Source organism: Hoplias malabaricus, chromosome 4 (genome assembly GCF_029633855.1).
Source record: "Hoplias malabaricus isolate fHopMal1 chromosome 4, fHopMal1.hap1, whole genome shotgun sequence".
In the NCBI taxonomy this organism is placed as follows: domain Eukaryota; kingdom Metazoa; phylum Chordata; class Actinopteri; order Characiformes; family Erythrinidae; genus Hoplias; species Hoplias malabaricus.
Window position 1 is genome coordinate 58,710,648 of NC_089803.1, and position 18,516 is coordinate 58,729,163.

General features: G+C 38.9%; 1 protein-coding gene across 2 annotated transcripts; it reads left to right on the forward strand.

Moving 5' to 3' along the window:
• The first annotated feature begins 892 nt into the window (after positions 1 to 892).
• kdm5a (lysine demethylase 5A) lies at positions 893 to 18,238 on the forward strand. 2 transcript variants are annotated; one of them, XM_066667375.1, is made up of 28 exons: positions 893 to 1,239; positions 1,355 to 2,073; positions 2,748 to 2,825; positions 3,338 to 3,460; positions 3,577 to 3,747; positions 4,374 to 4,574; positions 6,427 to 6,505; positions 6,658 to 6,749; positions 6,861 to 7,019; positions 7,227 to 7,346; positions 7,497 to 7,655; positions 7,923 to 8,104; positions 8,347 to 8,509; positions 8,653 to 8,772; positions 9,726 to 9,920; positions 10,019 to 10,200; positions 10,696 to 10,820; positions 11,296 to 11,446; positions 11,636 to 11,753; positions 12,024 to 12,379; positions 12,914 to 13,052; positions 13,178 to 13,357; positions 13,720 to 14,436; positions 14,660 to 14,788; positions 14,943 to 15,087; positions 15,450 to 15,670; positions 16,060 to 16,497; positions 17,086 to 18,238. In XM_066667375.1, the coding sequence occupies exons 2-28, from the start codon at positions 1,927 to 1,929 to the stop codon at positions 17,329 to 17,331; spliced, it is 5,136 nt and encodes a 1,711-aa protein (XP_066523472.1). In that variant the 5' UTR covers positions 893 to 1,239; positions 1,355 to 1,926; the 3' UTR covers positions 17,332 to 18,238. The 2 variants fall into 2 exon arrangements, with proteins under 2 accessions (XP_066523472.1, XP_066523473.1); XM_066667376.1 differs by having other exon boundaries at positions 11,639 to 11,753.
• Positions 18,239 to 18,516: the final 278 nt, after the last annotated feature.

Below are 18,516 nucleotides of genomic sequence, written 5' to 3' on the forward strand. Positions count from 1 at the left end.
TCCCTAAAATTTAACCCAGTGGTATAAGAGAACATACATACATACATACATCTTCTTTTCTGCTTTTCCATTTCAGGGTCATGGTGTATAAGAGAACATTTGAAGGATAATAGACCACTACAGGAAAAAAAAAAAAAAAAAAAAAATTAAAAAAGGAACGAAAACACTGAATGTTTCTGGGGATGTTTTCACACATAAAGTAGACTGGACCTGACTGAACTGAGTCAATTTTGATTTCACACTGCATCTTGCAAGTTCACTGAAGAACTTGCCATAATGTACCGTACCCTGCCATCATTACCAAAATTATGATTACTTAAAATTTTGTGTTTTTGTTTATTTTTTACATAGAACGCGCATGTATTTTTTAAATGATTATTATTTATTATTATTATTATATGTATTTTTTATGTGTGGTGGGACAATTAAATGACCATGCTAAATCTCAAATGGCTGCTCGTTCCCTATGTAGTGCACTATGTAGATCATACATCTGCAACTACTTTATTATATGTAAAAAAAACTATATATATATATATATATATATATATATATATTTTTTTTTTTTTTTTTTTTTTAATGCAGTACTATTTGCGAATAATATTCATATGAATAATCTCTGCAGTGTACTTTGTTGGGAGTTAGGACCCATTTGGGCATATGGTATACAGCCTGAGAAAAAAAATGGACGGTTTTTGGTCTGTAAAAATTGTTTTCGTGGGTAGAGATGTAAAGTGAATGGAAGCTGCATGTGAAATAAAAAAAATATACATTTGTTACAATTCACACTTCTTTACGAGGATTTTATGTTTGTTTTTATTGACTGCGTCCACTGTGCCACAGCGCCATGGCGTTTTAGTGGTGAGCGATGGCAATACACGCTAACAGGTTAGCCGAAAGCTGCTAGACAGCTAGCAACGACCTTGCTAAACCCCATATAGAAATGGGTTGAGGCTTTAAAATACGGATGATTATTTCTTCTCGAACTCTACTCGACTGGATTAGAACACCTACTTTGGAAAACAGGGTTTTAACACAAGTGTTCCACAGTGTTTCGCTTTCTTGGCTTGGTAATTAGCTGATGTTAACGTTACTTTAATGGTGCAGGTAACGTTACATCTGGGATACAACGACATTTTATGGACAATTTAAATGTTTTTAAAAGCAGATAGCACTTATTTCGCTTAATATAAGAACTACTGTTAGTGATGGAATGCGAGTTTGTTCGCTAAACACCAGGTAAAGTGAGTTTTTGTACTATGTCTGGCGCCTGTAATATATTTCAGGAAATACGTACCAGACGATTAACAGGAGAAGCGTGTACTTTTTCTAAATTATTATTATTTCTTTACAGTGCTGCGAACTGTTTACAGTTGGAGAAAGAAGAAAAAACGTGGATATATCCCTGTTCTAAATGATAAAAAAAACTCTCTTGAAAGTGTGTTGGACATTTCTTCGAGAGAAAACATTGAGGGCACAAAAGGCTCAGTCCACTGTTTGTAAACGAAGCTCTGATGACTTGGTTTGTATTAACGCAATGGAGCGGTGAGGAGATTTACTGTTCAACAGATGATAATCACCCATCTTTAATGACATTTAATTACAATTAAGGGATTTTTCCCTATCGTCCTCACTTCTCGGAAGACACAGGAACGGCATGACCTCGGTATAACTTTTATTTCGAGCTGCTGTGGTGCTTTCAAGACTTGGAAACGTTTTCATTGTGTCAAGCATAAGGCCAGAGTCATGGCGAATAATACAGAGAAATAATTAATTTGTATAGTTGCTTTTAAAGTCTTTTTTATTTTGCGGAGGACTAATTCATGGGACACCGTCAGACCTGGACTTGGGAAGTACAGCTGAGCTCTTGTACGTTTAAATGGCTGCTATTGTCCGGGTTGTGATGAAGTAAAGATCAGGGACACCATGTCTGTGTACTCAGAATTCGTGCCTCCTCCGGAGTGCCCCGTCTTTGAGCCCAGCTGGGAGGACTTCTCCGATCCGTTGGGATTTATTATCAAGATACGCCCAATTGCTGAGAAGACGGGCATCTGCAAAATCAGACCACCTCAGGTAGCCCTCTCATCTCTTCTATAGCCATGTCTTTCCCTCCGTTTTGTTGCAATGGCACGACGGTGTACATTGCAGTGTCAATATTTACAGCACTGTTGGGGGTAGAGTTTGCAGTGTTAACACAGTACAGGTAGATGTGTTATAGTAGCTACATTAAAGTAGATTTTAGTTCGACTCTACCTCGGTATTACAGGAGTGGACGGTAGATTAATGTTACAGTTCACGGGAGTGCTAAATCCAAATTTACCAGTCACCAGCTGTACGACAGTAGCATACATTGCAGTGTTGCAATCAGCAATAAATGGGGATAAAGTCTTTACATTGCATCGCTTGTGCACATTGTCATGTTCTTAATTTAAGGTTTGTCCCACCATGTTTTATCAGTAGACTCCCAAATCCCAAAGACAAGGCCTGTTTACAACTGATTTGATTACTTCCATTATGGGCAAGCATGCATTTTACACTATATTTTAATACTATAATAGAGTTTTTATTGATGTTTACCACCACTGAGAGACAGGATTATGAAGGTTCAGAAGTTGGGACCTTACTGTCCTAGCCAGTGTTTTGATTTTGCATCAAACCAAGACCCATTTTCATCTTAGAAGAGCACAGAAACCTTTTGTTTTTTGAATGTAGTTCATTCATTGTTCTTACTGTCTTTTCATCCAAAGGACTGGCAGCCTCCCTTCGCTTGTGATGTGCGCAATTTCCGCTTTACTCCTCGAGTCCAGAGGCTCAATGAGCTTGAGGTGAGTTTATTTTCCTTCTCACTGAACAACCCTTTCCCAGTGCTCTGCACAAACAGCATTTTGCAGCTCATTCAATGACAGGTTTCCCAAAATGAGTATAAGGGGTAATTTTTCCTTAGAGTTACACACAGTTGGGAGAGTTAAGCAGCATGGAATATTTACATTGTCTGGCACAGATCTGTGCAGTATTGTCCATGTCTGTGTGCACACAATCGCACTTAAGCTAGGTTTTTCAATAGTTTACTGACTATTCTTACAATTTCATGGTGAATGAAAGGGTAAAGAGACTAGCTATTCTGGCATGTTGTTTAATTTGATTCTTTATTTTGTGTGTGTGTGAGAAACTTTTTCAGGTGCAATATTTACCAGTGTTACCACTCTATGTATGAAACGTTTTTCAAGGCAATATTACTCTGGCTTCCTTTGAGTGTTACTACTGGACAAAATGACATTACTAGTACTTTGTTTTTTTTTTTTTATCTTCTCTCTTTGTTTTCTCCCTCTTCTTTCAGGCCCTCACTAGAATCAAACTCAATTTCTTGGATCAAATTGCTAAATTTTGGGAACTCCAAGGTTCAAAACTGCGTTTTCCTCATGTGGAAAGAAAGATACTGGACTTGTACCTTCTCAGCAAGGCAAGATATTGATTTTGAGCTCTTTTTTATGTTCCTGTCCATGCATTTTGCATGAAACATAATGAATATCATCATAAAGGTTGGTATCGTTTTTTTTTTTTTTTTTTTTTTTTTAGATTGTGTCTGCAGAAGGTGGTTTTGAAACTGTTTGTAAGGAGAAGCGATGGTCTAAGATAGCCAGTCGCATGGGTTTCCCATCTGGGAAGGGCATCGGCTCCCTTCTGCGCTCTCACTTTCAGAGGATCCTCTACCCATATGAGCTCTTTCAGTCTGGAGCTACACTTTCTGTGAGTTAAGCTCTCTTTTTACCTGTTGAAACGATGATTATTATAAAATCTATAATCTGTATGTCTTGCCAAAGAATCCATATTTTGGCTATTCAAAAACCATGTATGTAATATGGATAGTTATTCAGTAAGCTGTAGTAATATGTATCTGACAAATTGCTATATCTCGGAATGTTTGTGTGGTGATGGACTACCAGTGCATGTCTTCTCAGCATACTCAGTGTAATAAGGTTAAAGAAATGGTTCAGCAGCTTGGTTTAAAAAAATTGAAAGGTCCCTTGTAATATGGAAACAAAGATTTTTGACATTGTTTGCTTATACTTTGGTAGGCAAAGCATTATTGTCTGCTGTGTCTTTTAAACTTTAATGTTAACAAATGTATTTTAAAATATAAATGGTCTACACAAGGTTATGTAATTGAAATTATACACAGGATAAAATCTTATGACATTAATTACATATTAATACACCATGTTGTCATCCTAATTTTTATATTATTAATTTTTATTATTAATATTTTTTATTTGTTTATTCTTTCTGTTGTATGTCTATTATTCTGCAGCATCAGTGTCTCTAGGGTTCTAGTCATTTGTATATGTTCACATATCACCCATTCTGTGCTGCAGGGTGTTCATCGTCTATACCAAGATGGAGATGAGATTGACGATGTAGATGAAGGAATAGAGGGTGGCTGTGAGGACGATGAGGATGATGAGGAAGAAAAGCCAAGAGAGAAGGAAGGCAGGGAACGGGATTGTATAGTTGACAGATCGAAGAACAAGGATAATCCTCTTCCAGAAAGGCGCTCACGACGCCTCAAATCAGAGGTTTGATTTCAAAGAGTCTTGTTGTGCAGGCTTACTTTGTCTTTTTGTTTGTATTGAATTAATGGCCTGGAGTGGGCCTATCTTGTCTCATTGTGGCTAAACCTCACATTATTCTTGTATCGCTGGTCTGTGGCATAGGTTCACTTATGTATTGTAGTATCTTCAAAGGACCAATCTCTAGGATATTTCCTGTATTTAATCATAAAATGTCTAGAGTGTGTGATCATAGATTAAGGAAACAGTCAAAGCAAAAACACTCTCACAACATTGTGTGCTGCCTCTCACAACATTGCTAAAGCAGTATACTCTCCTGGAGAAGTGCACACTCCAGCGCAGAGTTCCTATGGTCCCGCCTGTCATCCCGCCCTCTGTCCAATCATTTTACAGTCCACCTTGTGGCCAGGTCTCGCAGCCATGAAATGATCACGTGAGCATGGTTAATGTTATATTTTACCAGACCCAAAAAGCCCCATTGTAAAAATCTCCATGACCAGAGACAGAGTAAAATGAGAGGAAATTGGCCCTGTGTTTGAAAAGTGGAGGCAGTTTACAAGCAGCAAAACTCCAGAACACAGCCAGAGCTCCTGAAAAGGACATAGCAAATAATTTCTGAAAAAATATAGACGTACAGACACCTATGAATAGATTAAAAGGAGTAAACGCAATAAGTTGTGTGTTTTATATAAAGAAAGTGAGGCAGAGCGACGTTTGAAAGGTTTGTGTTTTGTGTGTTTTATACGAAGAAGGTGAATAACAACATGACTGAAAAGTGTTAATAACATAGTTTTATTTTTTAAGAAATTGATGCAGATTCATGTGTGTTTCAAACAACTAAGGAGTAAGAATTGTGTTTGTATTCACCTATTTGAGGTGGAATGGAGAAATTAAGCTTTGTAGTACACAGCAAATATAAGCATTTCACTAGTAGATAGATGTTTTAGTGAAATGATATACACTTGGTGTTTTAAATGCATAAAATATAAAATAAGTGTTTCAAAACGAGTTTTGTTTATAAATATAAGCTAGCTTTAGCTTTGCATAACTCTATAAGGTGGAAATGAGTATTCAATAAGATACTAGAGAACAAAGCAAATAAGACACATTTAAAGTGGAAATAAATGCTTGAATACTAAAATTGTGAATAATAAAGTTTCAAAAGCTATAGCTCTAACTTCAGTGGAACCGAGAATTCAAGAAGCAGGTGGATAGTGGACTAGTAAATTGACACGTAAGGTGTATAAGATCTGCCTCCTAAATGACATTTATGGTAGAAGGGAAGATCAATAAGTAACACCAGCCTTGTCCAGTCAAAATATTTCAGGTGGATTTTGACAGCAAAGGCTTCTAATGCAGGGAAATTCTGGCCGCGTGTTCACTTTTTTTCTGTGTAAATGTGTTGATTATGGTACATTTCTTCTTAGCTATTACGGCCCAAGTTCTTAAACTTATCTCTTGCTTGTTCGTTCAGTTTTCCTCAAACTGGCAACCTGCTCGAGCTTCACTGGGCAGGAGGCAGACAGCTTTCTCCACTGTTTTTCTCCACTGATTTTAAATGCTTGGTGTCAATGTTACAGATTGCTCCTTTAATTGAACTACTGCATTTTATAATAAACTCTTTGACTTTATCTGATGAGAGCATTTTACTGTAAAACAGACAAATTTCATATATATCACAAACATTGCTGGAAGACTCCTCTGCACTTCCTAGATTTCCAGCTGGCTCTAGACAGCCTGGTTGCGCAAAGCATTTTTGTCATTTCGTAATAGTAATATTGCCTTTTTGTTGTATGCCTTCTCGGAACACCACTAGGATGTTATTCTTATTGCTTTTATTTTTTTTGTCTCCTTTCAGAGAGAGAACAAAGAGCCCAAAGGCCTGCAGATCTTTGGCAGCAGTCCTAAGGTAGTTGGTCTAGAGATTGTTCCAGCCGGTAAGACTCACATTCTCTCTTTGACATGCTCTGTTTGTTGAACTTGTTGAACTGAACAAGAGTACAGGACCTCTGACGATTTGGAAAAGAGTGTTGGCAATTTTATTTGAGATTTTTTAGTAATCTTACTTAATTTCTTTTTTGTAATTTAGATGATGGGTTTATTAAGAAGCAGAGGCACCTCAAGGCACAAGCATTTGCCATTAAGATGCGTCCACGCAAAGAAACTTTGGAAGTTAATTTTGTGAGTTTGTACATGAGTTTTTTTTTTGTTTTTTTTTTGTATTTGTTTTTAATATTTTTTTAAGCTTGGACTGTATATGAATTGAATTCATGAATTCATCTTATGTCATAGATTGAGCTGTACATGTGTATGGCATGTGGGAGTGGTGATGAAGAGGACCGCCTCCTGTTGTGTGATGGCTGTGATGATAGTTACCACACATTTTGCCTGATTCCTCCCCTTCAAGATGTGCCCAAGGGTGACTGGCGTTGTCCCAAATGTGTGGCAGAGGTACGGAAACCTGGCATTCTCTTCAAGTTCTTGTTTATTATTATTGTGTAAACAGCCTCATGCTACCACATGGCTTACTTGAACATCTCTCCTTCCTCTGTTGTCACAGATGCAAGAATGTTCTGTTTGATATTTTGTGGTAATATTTATTAAACTAGTGAAGAATTTTTATTGTGTTGTGTGAACCTGCTCCTCCTCTGCCCTCAGGAATGCAGTAAGCCTCGGGAGGCGTTTGGTTTCGAGCAGGCAGTACGCGAATACACACTTCAGAGCTTTGGCGAGATGGCAGACCACTTCAAATCAGACTACTTCAACATGCCAGTTCATGTATGACTTGTGTAGTAGTGTTTAGTGTACAAAAGACTGTTGTAATGATGTCATTGAGAAACCTGTTTTAACATTTTATTTATACACCATTAACTACTGAGAATTTTGGCTTGTGTATGAAGTGCTCTGTCACTTTAATGTTTGCCTCAGATGGTTCCCACGGAGCTGGTGGAGAAGGAGTTCTGGAGGCTGGTGAGCAGCATAGAGGAGGATGTGATAGTAGAGTATGGAGCTGATATCAGCTCCAAAGATGTGGGCAGTGGATTTCCTGTCAGAGATGGAAAAAGGAGACTTATAGGGGATGAAGAGGTAAGGACAAAATATAAATTTAAACTGTATAGGTTACACAATTGTCCAAAACTGAATGTGCTTGCAGTATCCTGTTATTGAGGAATCAGTTTAGAAATGTTGAACGTGTCACATAGACTGTTTCCGAGTTCTCAATCAGTCTTTTTAAGGCAGTGGAATAGTTTATAAATTTCATACTCCGTTTCATAATCTCGCATCTATCCCCAAATTTTTGAGAGGCTAAAAACAATAAAACCTTGCATGTTCTTAACAGTGCTCTTTCCATAGGACTATGCTAACTCAGGCTGGAATCTGAACAATATGCCGGTCCTGGAGCAATCTGTTCTTGCTCACATTAATGCGGATATATCTGGCATGAAGGTGCCCTGGCTCTATGTGGGCATGTGCTTCTCCTCTTTCTGCTGGCACATTGAGGACCACTGGAGCTACTCAATCAACTACCTTCATTGGTAAAATGACACATACCATGAAAACTAATTAGTTACATTTTAAGTTTCTCTCCAAGGAAATGAAATGCTTGATGAAATGATACAGGAGGGTTTGATGCTCATGAATGAAGCCTGTTTATGGGCCAGCTTCATTAGTATAATGTTTTAATTTTAAAGGGAGCAATAAAATTTATTTACGAGGTTCTGTTGAATTGTGCACCGACTGTAATTATGGTGTTGTTGATTTCCCTTGTTTAAAATAGGGGAGAACCTAAGACCTGGTATGGGGTGCCAGCACATGCAGCAGAGCAGCTGGAAGCAGTGATGAAAAAACTTGCTCCCGAACTGTTTGACTCGCAGCCAGATCTACTTCATCAACTGGTCACTATCATGAACCCTAATGTTCTTATGGAGCATGGTGTTCCGGTGGGTTGAACCTATGTCTGTCTGTATTTGATTATTCGCATAACTGTGTGAAATGTGTCTTTTAAAAGACCTGGGCTCTTGGTTAAGGTTGTTGGACCTAGCCTTACAAAATCTTGCACGAGTCTCTGTTTTTTGTCACACAGGTGTATAGGACCAATCAGTGTGCTGGAGAGTTTGTGGTAACCTTCCCAAGAGCTTACCATAGTGGCTTCAACCAGGGCTACAACTTTGCTGAAGCTGTCAACTTCTGTACTGCAGACTGGGTATGACTTACAAAACTAATTTACTAGGTCTCAGTGCTGTTCGTTGAAAATGAGTCCCATGTTTCTTTTATATGCACCCAGAGATGCATTTGCATTGCAGAGTTTTTTGATTTGGAAACTTTTGAATTGCAAATGAAGTATACTGCAGCACAATAAACAAGCAGTTCATATAATACTGATTTTTTTTTATTTTTTTTTTTTATTTTTTTTTTTTTTAGTGGAAGGATTAAATTTTTTTTTAAATATAGCAACAACTGAAGTATTATGCTGTAAACATGAATTCACATTGGTTTTTGATGATGAAGATAACTGTACTAACTCAGATTACATGCTTAAGTGATCTTTAAAAAGGAAAAAAGTCTACTTTTGTAATGAATCTTTTATCGTGAGTGTTTGTATGAGATGGTTGTAATTTTAGAATTATGCTTAGTCTAAAAATATATGTTTTTTGTGGTTTTATGCCAAATGTTTATCACACCTTTATTGTAAAACTGTGACTAGTGTAGCAGATTGCTTATTTCCAACAGTTTCATCTAACAGATTTTTGTGAAGCAGATAATAATATGAATTTTTCAGATATCTGTTTCTTATCAGAATTAATAATTTCTATAATTAATTAAATGAAATTAAAATTTATATAATCAATGTTGATCTATCTTTTTATTTTGTAAGTTGGTTTATTTGAAGATATATAAAGACAGTATATGATAGTATAAAAATAATTTTATATATATATATATATATATATGTGCATTCTATATGTTCTATATGGGACTATCTCCCTGGCTGGCCTTTTTACCATTTAAATTAGCTGCTTATGTATCTGTGGTTCCTCTGACTTAGTGGTTTGTTGAGAAATGGCAACCACAGGTTTCTACTTTTATTTAGCTTTAAGACTTAGAAATACTTATTTTATATGAATTAATGTGATTGGTATTTTCTGTCATTTGTAGCTGCCACTGGGTCGACAGTGTGTGGCACACTACCGGCGGCTGCAGCGCCAGTGTGTCTTTTCTCATGAGGAGCTGCTGTGCAAGATGGCAGCGGACCCAGAGACCTTGGATGTGGAGCTAGCTGCTGTTGTGTACAAGGAGCTTGGGGAGCTGATGGATGAAGAAACCAGGCTTCGACAAGCTGTTCGTGACATGGTAAGGAATCAGGCCCTTGATCCAGACCAGACATTTTGAATGTTGCCATGAACTGTTAACTACTTAAACTATACTGTATTTCACACTCTACCTATTAGGGGGTGCTGTCCTCAGAGCAGGAGGTGTTTGAGCTTGTTCCAGATGACGAGCGGCAGTGTTACAAATGTAAAACTACCTGTTTTCTGTCTGCGTTGACCTGCTCATGCAGCCCAGAGCACCTAGTGTGTCTGTACCACACAGCTGACCTCTGCAACTGCCCTCTCACAAACAAGTGCCTCAGGTAACCAGACATGCACCATCATTATAACTCATCTCACACACACACACACACACACACACACACACACTCACTCACTCATGTCAGGTCTCCATGTATCTGTGGATATTTCAGTTGATAAAAATAAAGTAAAAAATTTAATCCCTGATTTTATTTCTTATTTAATTTAGAACTTAATTGGCCAATGTGCTTACACACAGAGAAATATGTTCTCTGCATTTTAACCCTATCCGTGCAATGAAACACACATTTTACCCACACACAAGTGAATTTTAGGGGGCAGTGAGCACACACAGCCACGACACTCATGGAGCAGTTGGGGGTTAGGTACCTTGCTCAAGCTTTTAAGCTTTTTTGGATATGAATCATTGTGGTTAATGTTATTTGGTCTGATCTCACTCACCTTCAGCTAGTGGATAGAAACCAAAGTTTGAGAACCCATTACTTGTAAGGTAAAATATATTTGCTAATCCCTCTGTTTGGATTTGTTTTCTACAGGTTCAGATATGATCAGGAAGAGTTTCCTGCCATGCTCTATGGAGTAAAGTCACGTGCACAGTCCTATGAAACCTGGGAGAAGAGAGTCAGTGAGGCACTCGCAGCCGATCACAAAAACAAGAAAGGTGAATCAATCTCTTTCTCTCTCTCAGGAAAAAAACTCTTCTGTGAACAAAATACAAGATGTTACCAGGAAATACCTGTGGCATTTAGATTATAGATGACAGAATGGAACATTTCTGTTATATTTATCGTTTGGGATTTTAGCATAGTGGCACAAATGAAAACATTTTTGGAGTTAATTTTGTACGCAGTGACAGAGAGAAGGGAACCAAGGTAATGGCAGGCAAAGCAAAATACTTTTTATGTTGTTTTGTTTTTTTACAATTGAGTCTTTAGCTTTTATCCCAGGATTCTATTTTATACAAAGTTTAAACAAAGAAATTATTAAGCTATTGACTATTCATGCTGAGATATTTGGGTTCTATTTAATGGCAGGTCTATCCCCATAAAATACCACTTAATTGTGGTATGAGTGGTTGTTTAAAAATCCTAAATACAACATATAGAAATTCATCTTTCCTTTGTTTCATCACATAGATCTGATTGAGCTGAAAGTTTTGCTAGAGGACGCAGAGGACAGGAAGTACCCAGAGAACAGTCTTTTCCGTAAGTTGAGAGAGATGGTGAAGGAGGCAGATACCTGTTCTTCTGTGGCCCAACTGCTGCTCAGCCATAAGCAGAGACACAAGTAGGTCAAGCATTCACCAAAACAAGTCCTTGTCGCTTGTTGTTCAGGTAGATTCTAAGACTGACATGTAGATGGGTAGTTCTGTTTAATCTTTTACTTAATGTTAAGTTGAGGACTGTTACAAAACATTTCGGAATTGTGTGTGTCATATTGATTGATTGCCTGACTGACTGATTTTTCTCGTTTAAGAAGGGAGCGCACAGAGAACAGCCGAATACGCACTAAGCTAACAGTGGAGGAGCTGAAAGCCTTTGTGGAGCAGCTATTCCGTCTACCCTGCATCATCAGCCAGGCACAGCAAGTCAAAGTGAGCCAACAGAATAACTCTCAGCCTAGACTGACCACAATAAATAATCTTTCTATTGAGTGGTTCTCAATCCCAGTCTTGATAATATTATGCACTGCTATAATCATGCTCATGAAAGAAAACTAAATTCTCTGGGACTGATTACAATCCTAGATTTGTTGTATTTTTATTGTCAATTTGAAGTTAAAACATAAGAAAACATTTCAGCATTATTTCTCTTCTTCCAAATTTTCGTCTTCTCTTCCTGCATCTATCTGCTCTTCATCTTAGGAACTACTGGAGAATGTAGAAGATTTCCATGAACGTGCTCAGTTAGCCCTGACAGATGAAACCCCAGATTCCAGTAAGCTGCAGGCATTGGTAGACCTGGGATCTGGGTTGGATGTTGAGTTGCCTGAGCTTCCTCGGCTAAAGCAAGAACTGCAGCAGGCACGCTGGCTGGACGAGGTACGTCTCACCCTGCAGGAACCACAACGCTTCACCCTGGAGCTAATGAAACGCCTCATTGACTCTGGTGTGGGTCTAGCACCCCACCATGCTGTGGAGAAGGCCATGGCAGAGCTACAAGAAATCCTCACTGTCTCTGAGCGCTGGGAGGACAAAGCCCGCGCTTGCTTACAAGCCAGGTAATTGACTGCCCAGTTAAAAATGTATTTATTTATTTAAGAAGGCCCCTCAGGGAGGGCACTATATCTTCATTTCTGTGCTTTTTCTCTGTGTTTCTGGTTCATTTATGTTTCTTCAATTTGTATTTTTTTAAATTCAGGATTGATTTGAGGTTATAGCAAGCATTGTTCCTGTTAAAAATTATTTATTGTTTTCAGAATTGGAACGTAAAGTGGATGTTTTCATTTACTGAGTTGAGGCAAATGTGTATAGATTAAAGATATAGCTCACAGATCTTATAAAAACAGGAGCAGTTTTAATGTCTGACTCGTGCTTTAATATCTGTAGAGGGCAGCAGTGAGAAATATTTGTTTTATTTGAGCTTGAACTGTCATCTGGAGCTACTGATAATGAATAAGCAAGATATTAATCTGCCACTTTAGTATATGAAACTTAAAATTTAACTGAATAATAAATTGCAATTTAAATAATAAATGATTTATTATAGATAATGTTGGTAGAATTATTGAAACAATTTTTGTCTCTGGCTTTAGACCTCGCCACAGTATGATCACCCTTGAAAGCATTGTTATAGAAGCCAAGAACATCCCTGCCTACCTGCCTAATGTGCTGGCCCTCAGAGAAGCACTCCACAAAGCCAAAGAGTGGACAGCCAGGGTGGAAGCCATCCAGGTATCCTGTGTTTAGTTAATGTATATTTATTGATTTGCAGATATATCTAGTCTCAAATCTCAAGGAATGGAGATTGTGTTGTTTGTAATGCTTCATAAATTGTATCTTTTTGTTTTATTGGTCAGAATGGCAGTAACTATGCCTATCTGGATCAGCTAGAGGCACTGTTGGTGAGAGGGCGCTCTATTCCTGTACGTCTGGAAGCCCTGCCACAGGTTGAGTCCCAGGTTGCCTCTGCAAGAGCTTGGAGAGAGAGGACAGCTCGCACCTTCCTCAAGAAGAACTCTACTTACACCCTTCTTCAGGTCAGACATTAATCTTCCAAGAAAGTATGTAAGACTACTTTTTCAGTGCAAGTAAAATGGCTCAAAATTGATCATTTTCTTGTTGTGTGGCATATGTGTTAGTTTTCACATACCTGCAGTAATTGATTTAGTTTATTTTATAGCGTGCAGCACTAATAGTTTTCAATATGTCATACATCAAATTGGTCTGTCCAGTCAGAATTAATGCAGCTTTTAGAACTTAGTCTAACACAATCTTTATTATTTTACATGTGAGGAAGGACCCCAGTGCCATTAGAACACAACGTCTATTCTTAATTCAGCATTCAGGTTTTTTTTATTTATAACTTGTAGTGTCTCACTTTGGTATTTGTTCCTTTCAGGTCCTCAGTCCTCGCGCAGACATTGGTGTCTACGGCAACAGCAAGAGCAAGCGCAAGCGAGCCAAAGAACTGCTGGAACAGGAGAGGGGGCTGGAGCTGGACAGCCTGAGTGACCTGGAGGAGAGTCTTGAGGAGGTGCGTGAACCTTCTGCAGTGGTGGCTGCCTTCAAGGCCAAGGAGCACCAAGAAGTGGAGGCCATGCATTCCCTGCGTGCTGCTAACCTGGCTAAGATGGCCATGGCTGACCGTATAGAGGAGGTCAAGTTCTGCTTGTGCCGTAAAACGGCTGTGGGCTTCATGCTGCAGTGTGAACTGTGCAAGGACTGGTTCCATGGTGCCTGTGTGCCCCTGCCCAAAACGGGTTCACAGAAAAAGTTGGTGGCTGGTTGGCAGGGCAGCAGTAAGGAATCAAAATTCTTGTGTCCTCTGTGTCAGCGATCAAGGCGACCCCGACTAGAGACCATCCTTTCACTGCTTGTGTCCCTGCAAAAGTTACCTGTGCGACTTCCCGAAGGTGAGGCACTCCAATGTCTAACAGAGCGAGCCATGAGCTGGCAGGACAGAGCACGGCAGGCCTTAGCCACTGATGAGCTCTCGTCTGCCTTGGCCAAACTGTCTGTGCTCAGTCAACGTATGGTAGAGCTGGCCGCACGGGAGAAAACAGAGAAAATCATCAATGCAGAGTTGCAGAAAGCTGCAGCCAATCCAGACCTACAGGTGAGAATTCTGCTTCATATTCTTTTTTTCATATTTGCTCCCTGCATGTACAATAAAAATATATTTTAAATTGAAATGCATATAATGTGGCATCATATGCAGTTTTTTTCCTTTTCCCCTGAATGTGATCATATCTGCCTGTTTAACACCATGCATAATAATTTTTAATGAAATATTAGCGTTCCTGTGATGCAATTGAATTTCACATTCTGTTAACCTTCAGGGACATATTCAGACCTTCCAGCAGGCAGGCTTCAGCAGGGCGACTTCACCACGGCCCTCATTGGACTATGATGATGAAGAAACGGACTCAGACGAGGACATCCGTGAGACTTATGGTTATGACATGAAGGTAGCATTATAAACTAGACTTTTTTTAAATCTTCTCTAGATAGATATGTAATTTGGAAAGCAAGTATCAAACAACCCATAATCAAGTGTTTTATTTTTTAATTAACAGTAAGAGAACTGAAAGCAGCTTTAGTGTAATGTCAATCTCTTTCCAGGATTCTGGTGAGGTAAAGCCCTACTTGTTCTGTGATGAAGAGATCCCTGTGAAATCCGAAGAGGTTGTCAGTCACATGTGGCCAGCCACACCATCTTTCTGTGCAGAGCATGCATACTCTTCTGCCTCCAAATCTTGTCCTCAGAGTAAGTAATACCATAGTAATGCCAGTGTTTGACAAACTTGTTTACTTTTTTTTGAGAAATGTTAGGACGTGTGATGCTTAATAATATAGAAACGCAATGCTGGATATAGTACAAATTCATTTTGGATTTGTTTACATAAGATATATAAATCAAGGAGCCTATGAATCTTTTTTCCTTTTTGCTCATTTTTGGGTGTCAAATAGCTTTGGTTTGTTTGTTTGTATTTGATATATCTCAACCAGATTATCAATTCTAATTATTGCTGTGCTATGGCTAAATGCAGCGCACAATTCTAGTGTAATCCAAAGAAACAGTTCTGGCCACTTTTTGCAGAAGAATAAAAAAAAATCGTTTTTATTTAGATCCTACCACACCACGAAAGCAGCCAAGGAAGACGCCCCTTGTGCCTCGCAGTTTGGAGCCACCTGTGCTAGAGCTGTCTCCAGCTGCCAAGGCCCAGCTGGAGGAACTCATGATGGAGGGGGACTTGCTGGAAGTCTCCTTAGATGAGACTCAGCACATCTGGAGGATTCTTCAGGCCACACACCCACCCTCAGAGGAGCGCTTCCTACAAGTTGTGGAGGTCAGGATATGCTTGTGTATCTCATAATATTTGCGACCTGAGAGCATGCAAGCGAATATGTATCATGTGATTTGTTTAGAGGCAGCCAAGGCTGTAAGGTGAATAAGTGAAGAAGAATATGTGGAATCTGCGATGTTTAATTACATAAGCACTTCCAGTAATTGTGTTAAGCTATTTATTATTAGATGTGCAGTGTGCATTGTTTGATCATTTTTAATACATTGATTTATTTTTGATGTTTCTTTGTCAAACAAATTAGCCAATGGATTTTTTTTAAATCCACACTGTGATTTTAAAAAGAATTAGCTCCATGTCAGGCCAAGAATTAAGCTCTTTTATTTTACTATTTTATTTGAGTTTTATGTTTTTTCTTTTCTTTCACACTCTAGCCAGAAGAGGCTCTGATGGAGAAGCCAATGAAGTTAAAGGTGAAGGATGTGGAAAAGAAAAGGAAGAGAAAGCTGGAGAGGGCAGAGCAGCAGCTTCTATTGGCAACCACAGGAGTGGATGTCCGTCCCAAATGCAAAGACACAAAGAGGGTTCTGGAGGTGGGTGGTAAACCGAAGAAAAAGAAGCTGAAGCTCAATCCAGAGAGGTCACGTGAGCTCAAGCAACTGGCCAAGCGCCTAGCCAAGGAGGAGAAGGAGAGGAAGAGGAAGGAGAAAGCTGCTGCCAAGGCAGAATTTGCCAAGGAAGGGCTTGAGAGGAAGAAAGAGAAGAAGATTCTAGACATTCCCTCAAAGTATGATTGGTCCGGTGCAGAGGATTCCAACGATGAAAATGCAGTTTGTGCAGCAAAGAATTGCCAACGGCCGTGCAAGGATAAGGTTTGTAAGAGAATCATGGATCCATTGTGATCTGTGCAAGAACAGTAGGAGCTGGCTGAACATGAAACTTTTATTATTTAGGTAATTTGTCCGTAATATAGTTGTACACAGATTTTGTGATTTTTCTTTGCCATTGAATTTTTGCTTGAGTTCTAGTGCATATTCAGGGACTTAGCTGTGTCACAGACAAACAAGCTCGTCGCTGACCTACCACAGTAAAAACTTGAGAAGATCTAGGCCAATAGATTGTCAAGAGACAATACATTATATTGTCAAAATCAGCATTTGTGTTTCACTGACCAATAGGCTGCCACATAATTGTAGAATATGGCTCTCCAAACTTGGTTTCTAAAAGGGATATTTCAGATGTTGATTCTTAATTCATATATATTTTCATTTATTTCACTGATTAGCCACGAACATGTTTGTTTTTATTTATTTACTTAGTTTTTTACACAGAGTTGTAGACTGTATTTAACATATTCTTCCAGATTCATGCAAAATTACCTTTATATGAATACATTAAACACTAATCATTTTTAAAATAATCAAAAGCTTATAATGTTATATAATTATTCTCTCTTTCAGGTGGACTGGGTTCAGTGTGATGGTGGATGTGACGAATGGTTCCATCAAGTGTGTGTAGGTGTCTCATGCGAGATGGCCGAGAATGAAGACTACATCTGTCAGGCCTGTTCTCGCAAGGCTGTAGGCCTCAGTGGGGGAGGAATGGGTATTAAAGTGGGCGTAGAGACTGTGGTGATGACTTCACCGGCCTGCAGCACTCAGACACTGTCCCCTATACTCCAGCCCGAGCCTCAGGAGGGCAGCTAGCCCACAGAGACAGCTGACTACTTACAGTCTCTGCAACAGCTCTTTTTACTTCGCCACTACCTTGGTAATCACAGATCCATGGTCCCAGTTTTCCTAAAGCATCTTAATCTATAAAACAAATCTTAAATTGTAGAGTGTTTAGTGCTGTTGTCCCCTACAATTTTTAAGAATTATCTTTGTGCTAAGATGCTTTCAGGAGACTTAGCCCTGATTAGTTGGATGAAGGACTGGACTGTGATGTTGGTGCACTCTCTAAAGGACGGTGGATAATGCATGAGCAATAGTACCTGGTTCACAGCCTGTCCAAGTTTGGAAGATTCTTTGCATGGTTATCACTTAAATGTGCATATTTAAGGGGAATGTCTGGGGGAAAAAGTAAGAAGAATACAAATGCTGAAAACTTCCACCTTACACGTATAGGTTCTAATCATGGTATCAGAAACCATTTGCTCTATTTTTAGTGCAGTTTTCTCACCACAGACTGTTTGGCCATGGAGCTGTTTTTAAACCTGCCAACGCAATGCCACCACACATGCTGGTGGGTCTGAGATGATTGGACCAGACTGTGTTTGCACAGATCTCTTTTGACCAGCCTATATGAATTTCGTTTTCTTGTTGACAACTGTACCAGCGAATCTATACCTCCCTAAATCATGTAAATTGGACACCGTAGTCTCCCAGAAGGCACAGCGGATCAGCTTCCGGCTTTCCTTCTTTAACAGTCTGCAGGAGGACTACTAAGCTGCTCATCCACCTGGGGCATGAACAACTTTCCAGTTAATATGTAGGACTAGGTTAAAATTGTTCTATGTAGGTAATATATTTATGATGTAAATAGATTTTACGCAATCCATGTGACTGTGTGGCTGTTTTTGTTGCTCACCTTTATTAAAACTATTCATAGCAAAGATGTGCCAGAATATTGTTTTATTTGTGTATTTATTACATGTAAAATTTTCAAACAAGATTTATTTTGGAGTTATGGTAGTTTTGCTTTAGCATTCTATGAATATCCTATTTATTTTGTTTAGGTGTAAATGAAATAAGCTTTTGAATAGTGTAGAAATTAAATTCATTTACCTATGGACACTTTTTGGAGTCGCTAGTCCATCTGTCAAGGTGTGTTTTTTGGACTGTTAAAACTGGAGCGCCTGGAGGAAACCCATGAGGACACAGGGAGAACAC

Coding starts and splice junctions, on each gene's coding strand:
- kdm5a (XM_066667375.1), top strand. CDS start 1,927: ATGTCTGTGTACTCAGAATTCGTGCCTCCTCCGGAGTGCCCCGTCTTT. Junction 4,575..6,426: donor CACGACGCCTCAAATCAGAG/GTTTGATTTCAA, acceptor GTCTCCTTTCAG/AGAGAGAACAAAGAGCCCAA. Junction 15,088..15,449: donor CTCCAAATCTTGTCCTCAGA/GTAAGTAATACC, acceptor GTTTTTATTTAG/ATCCTACCACACCACGAAAG.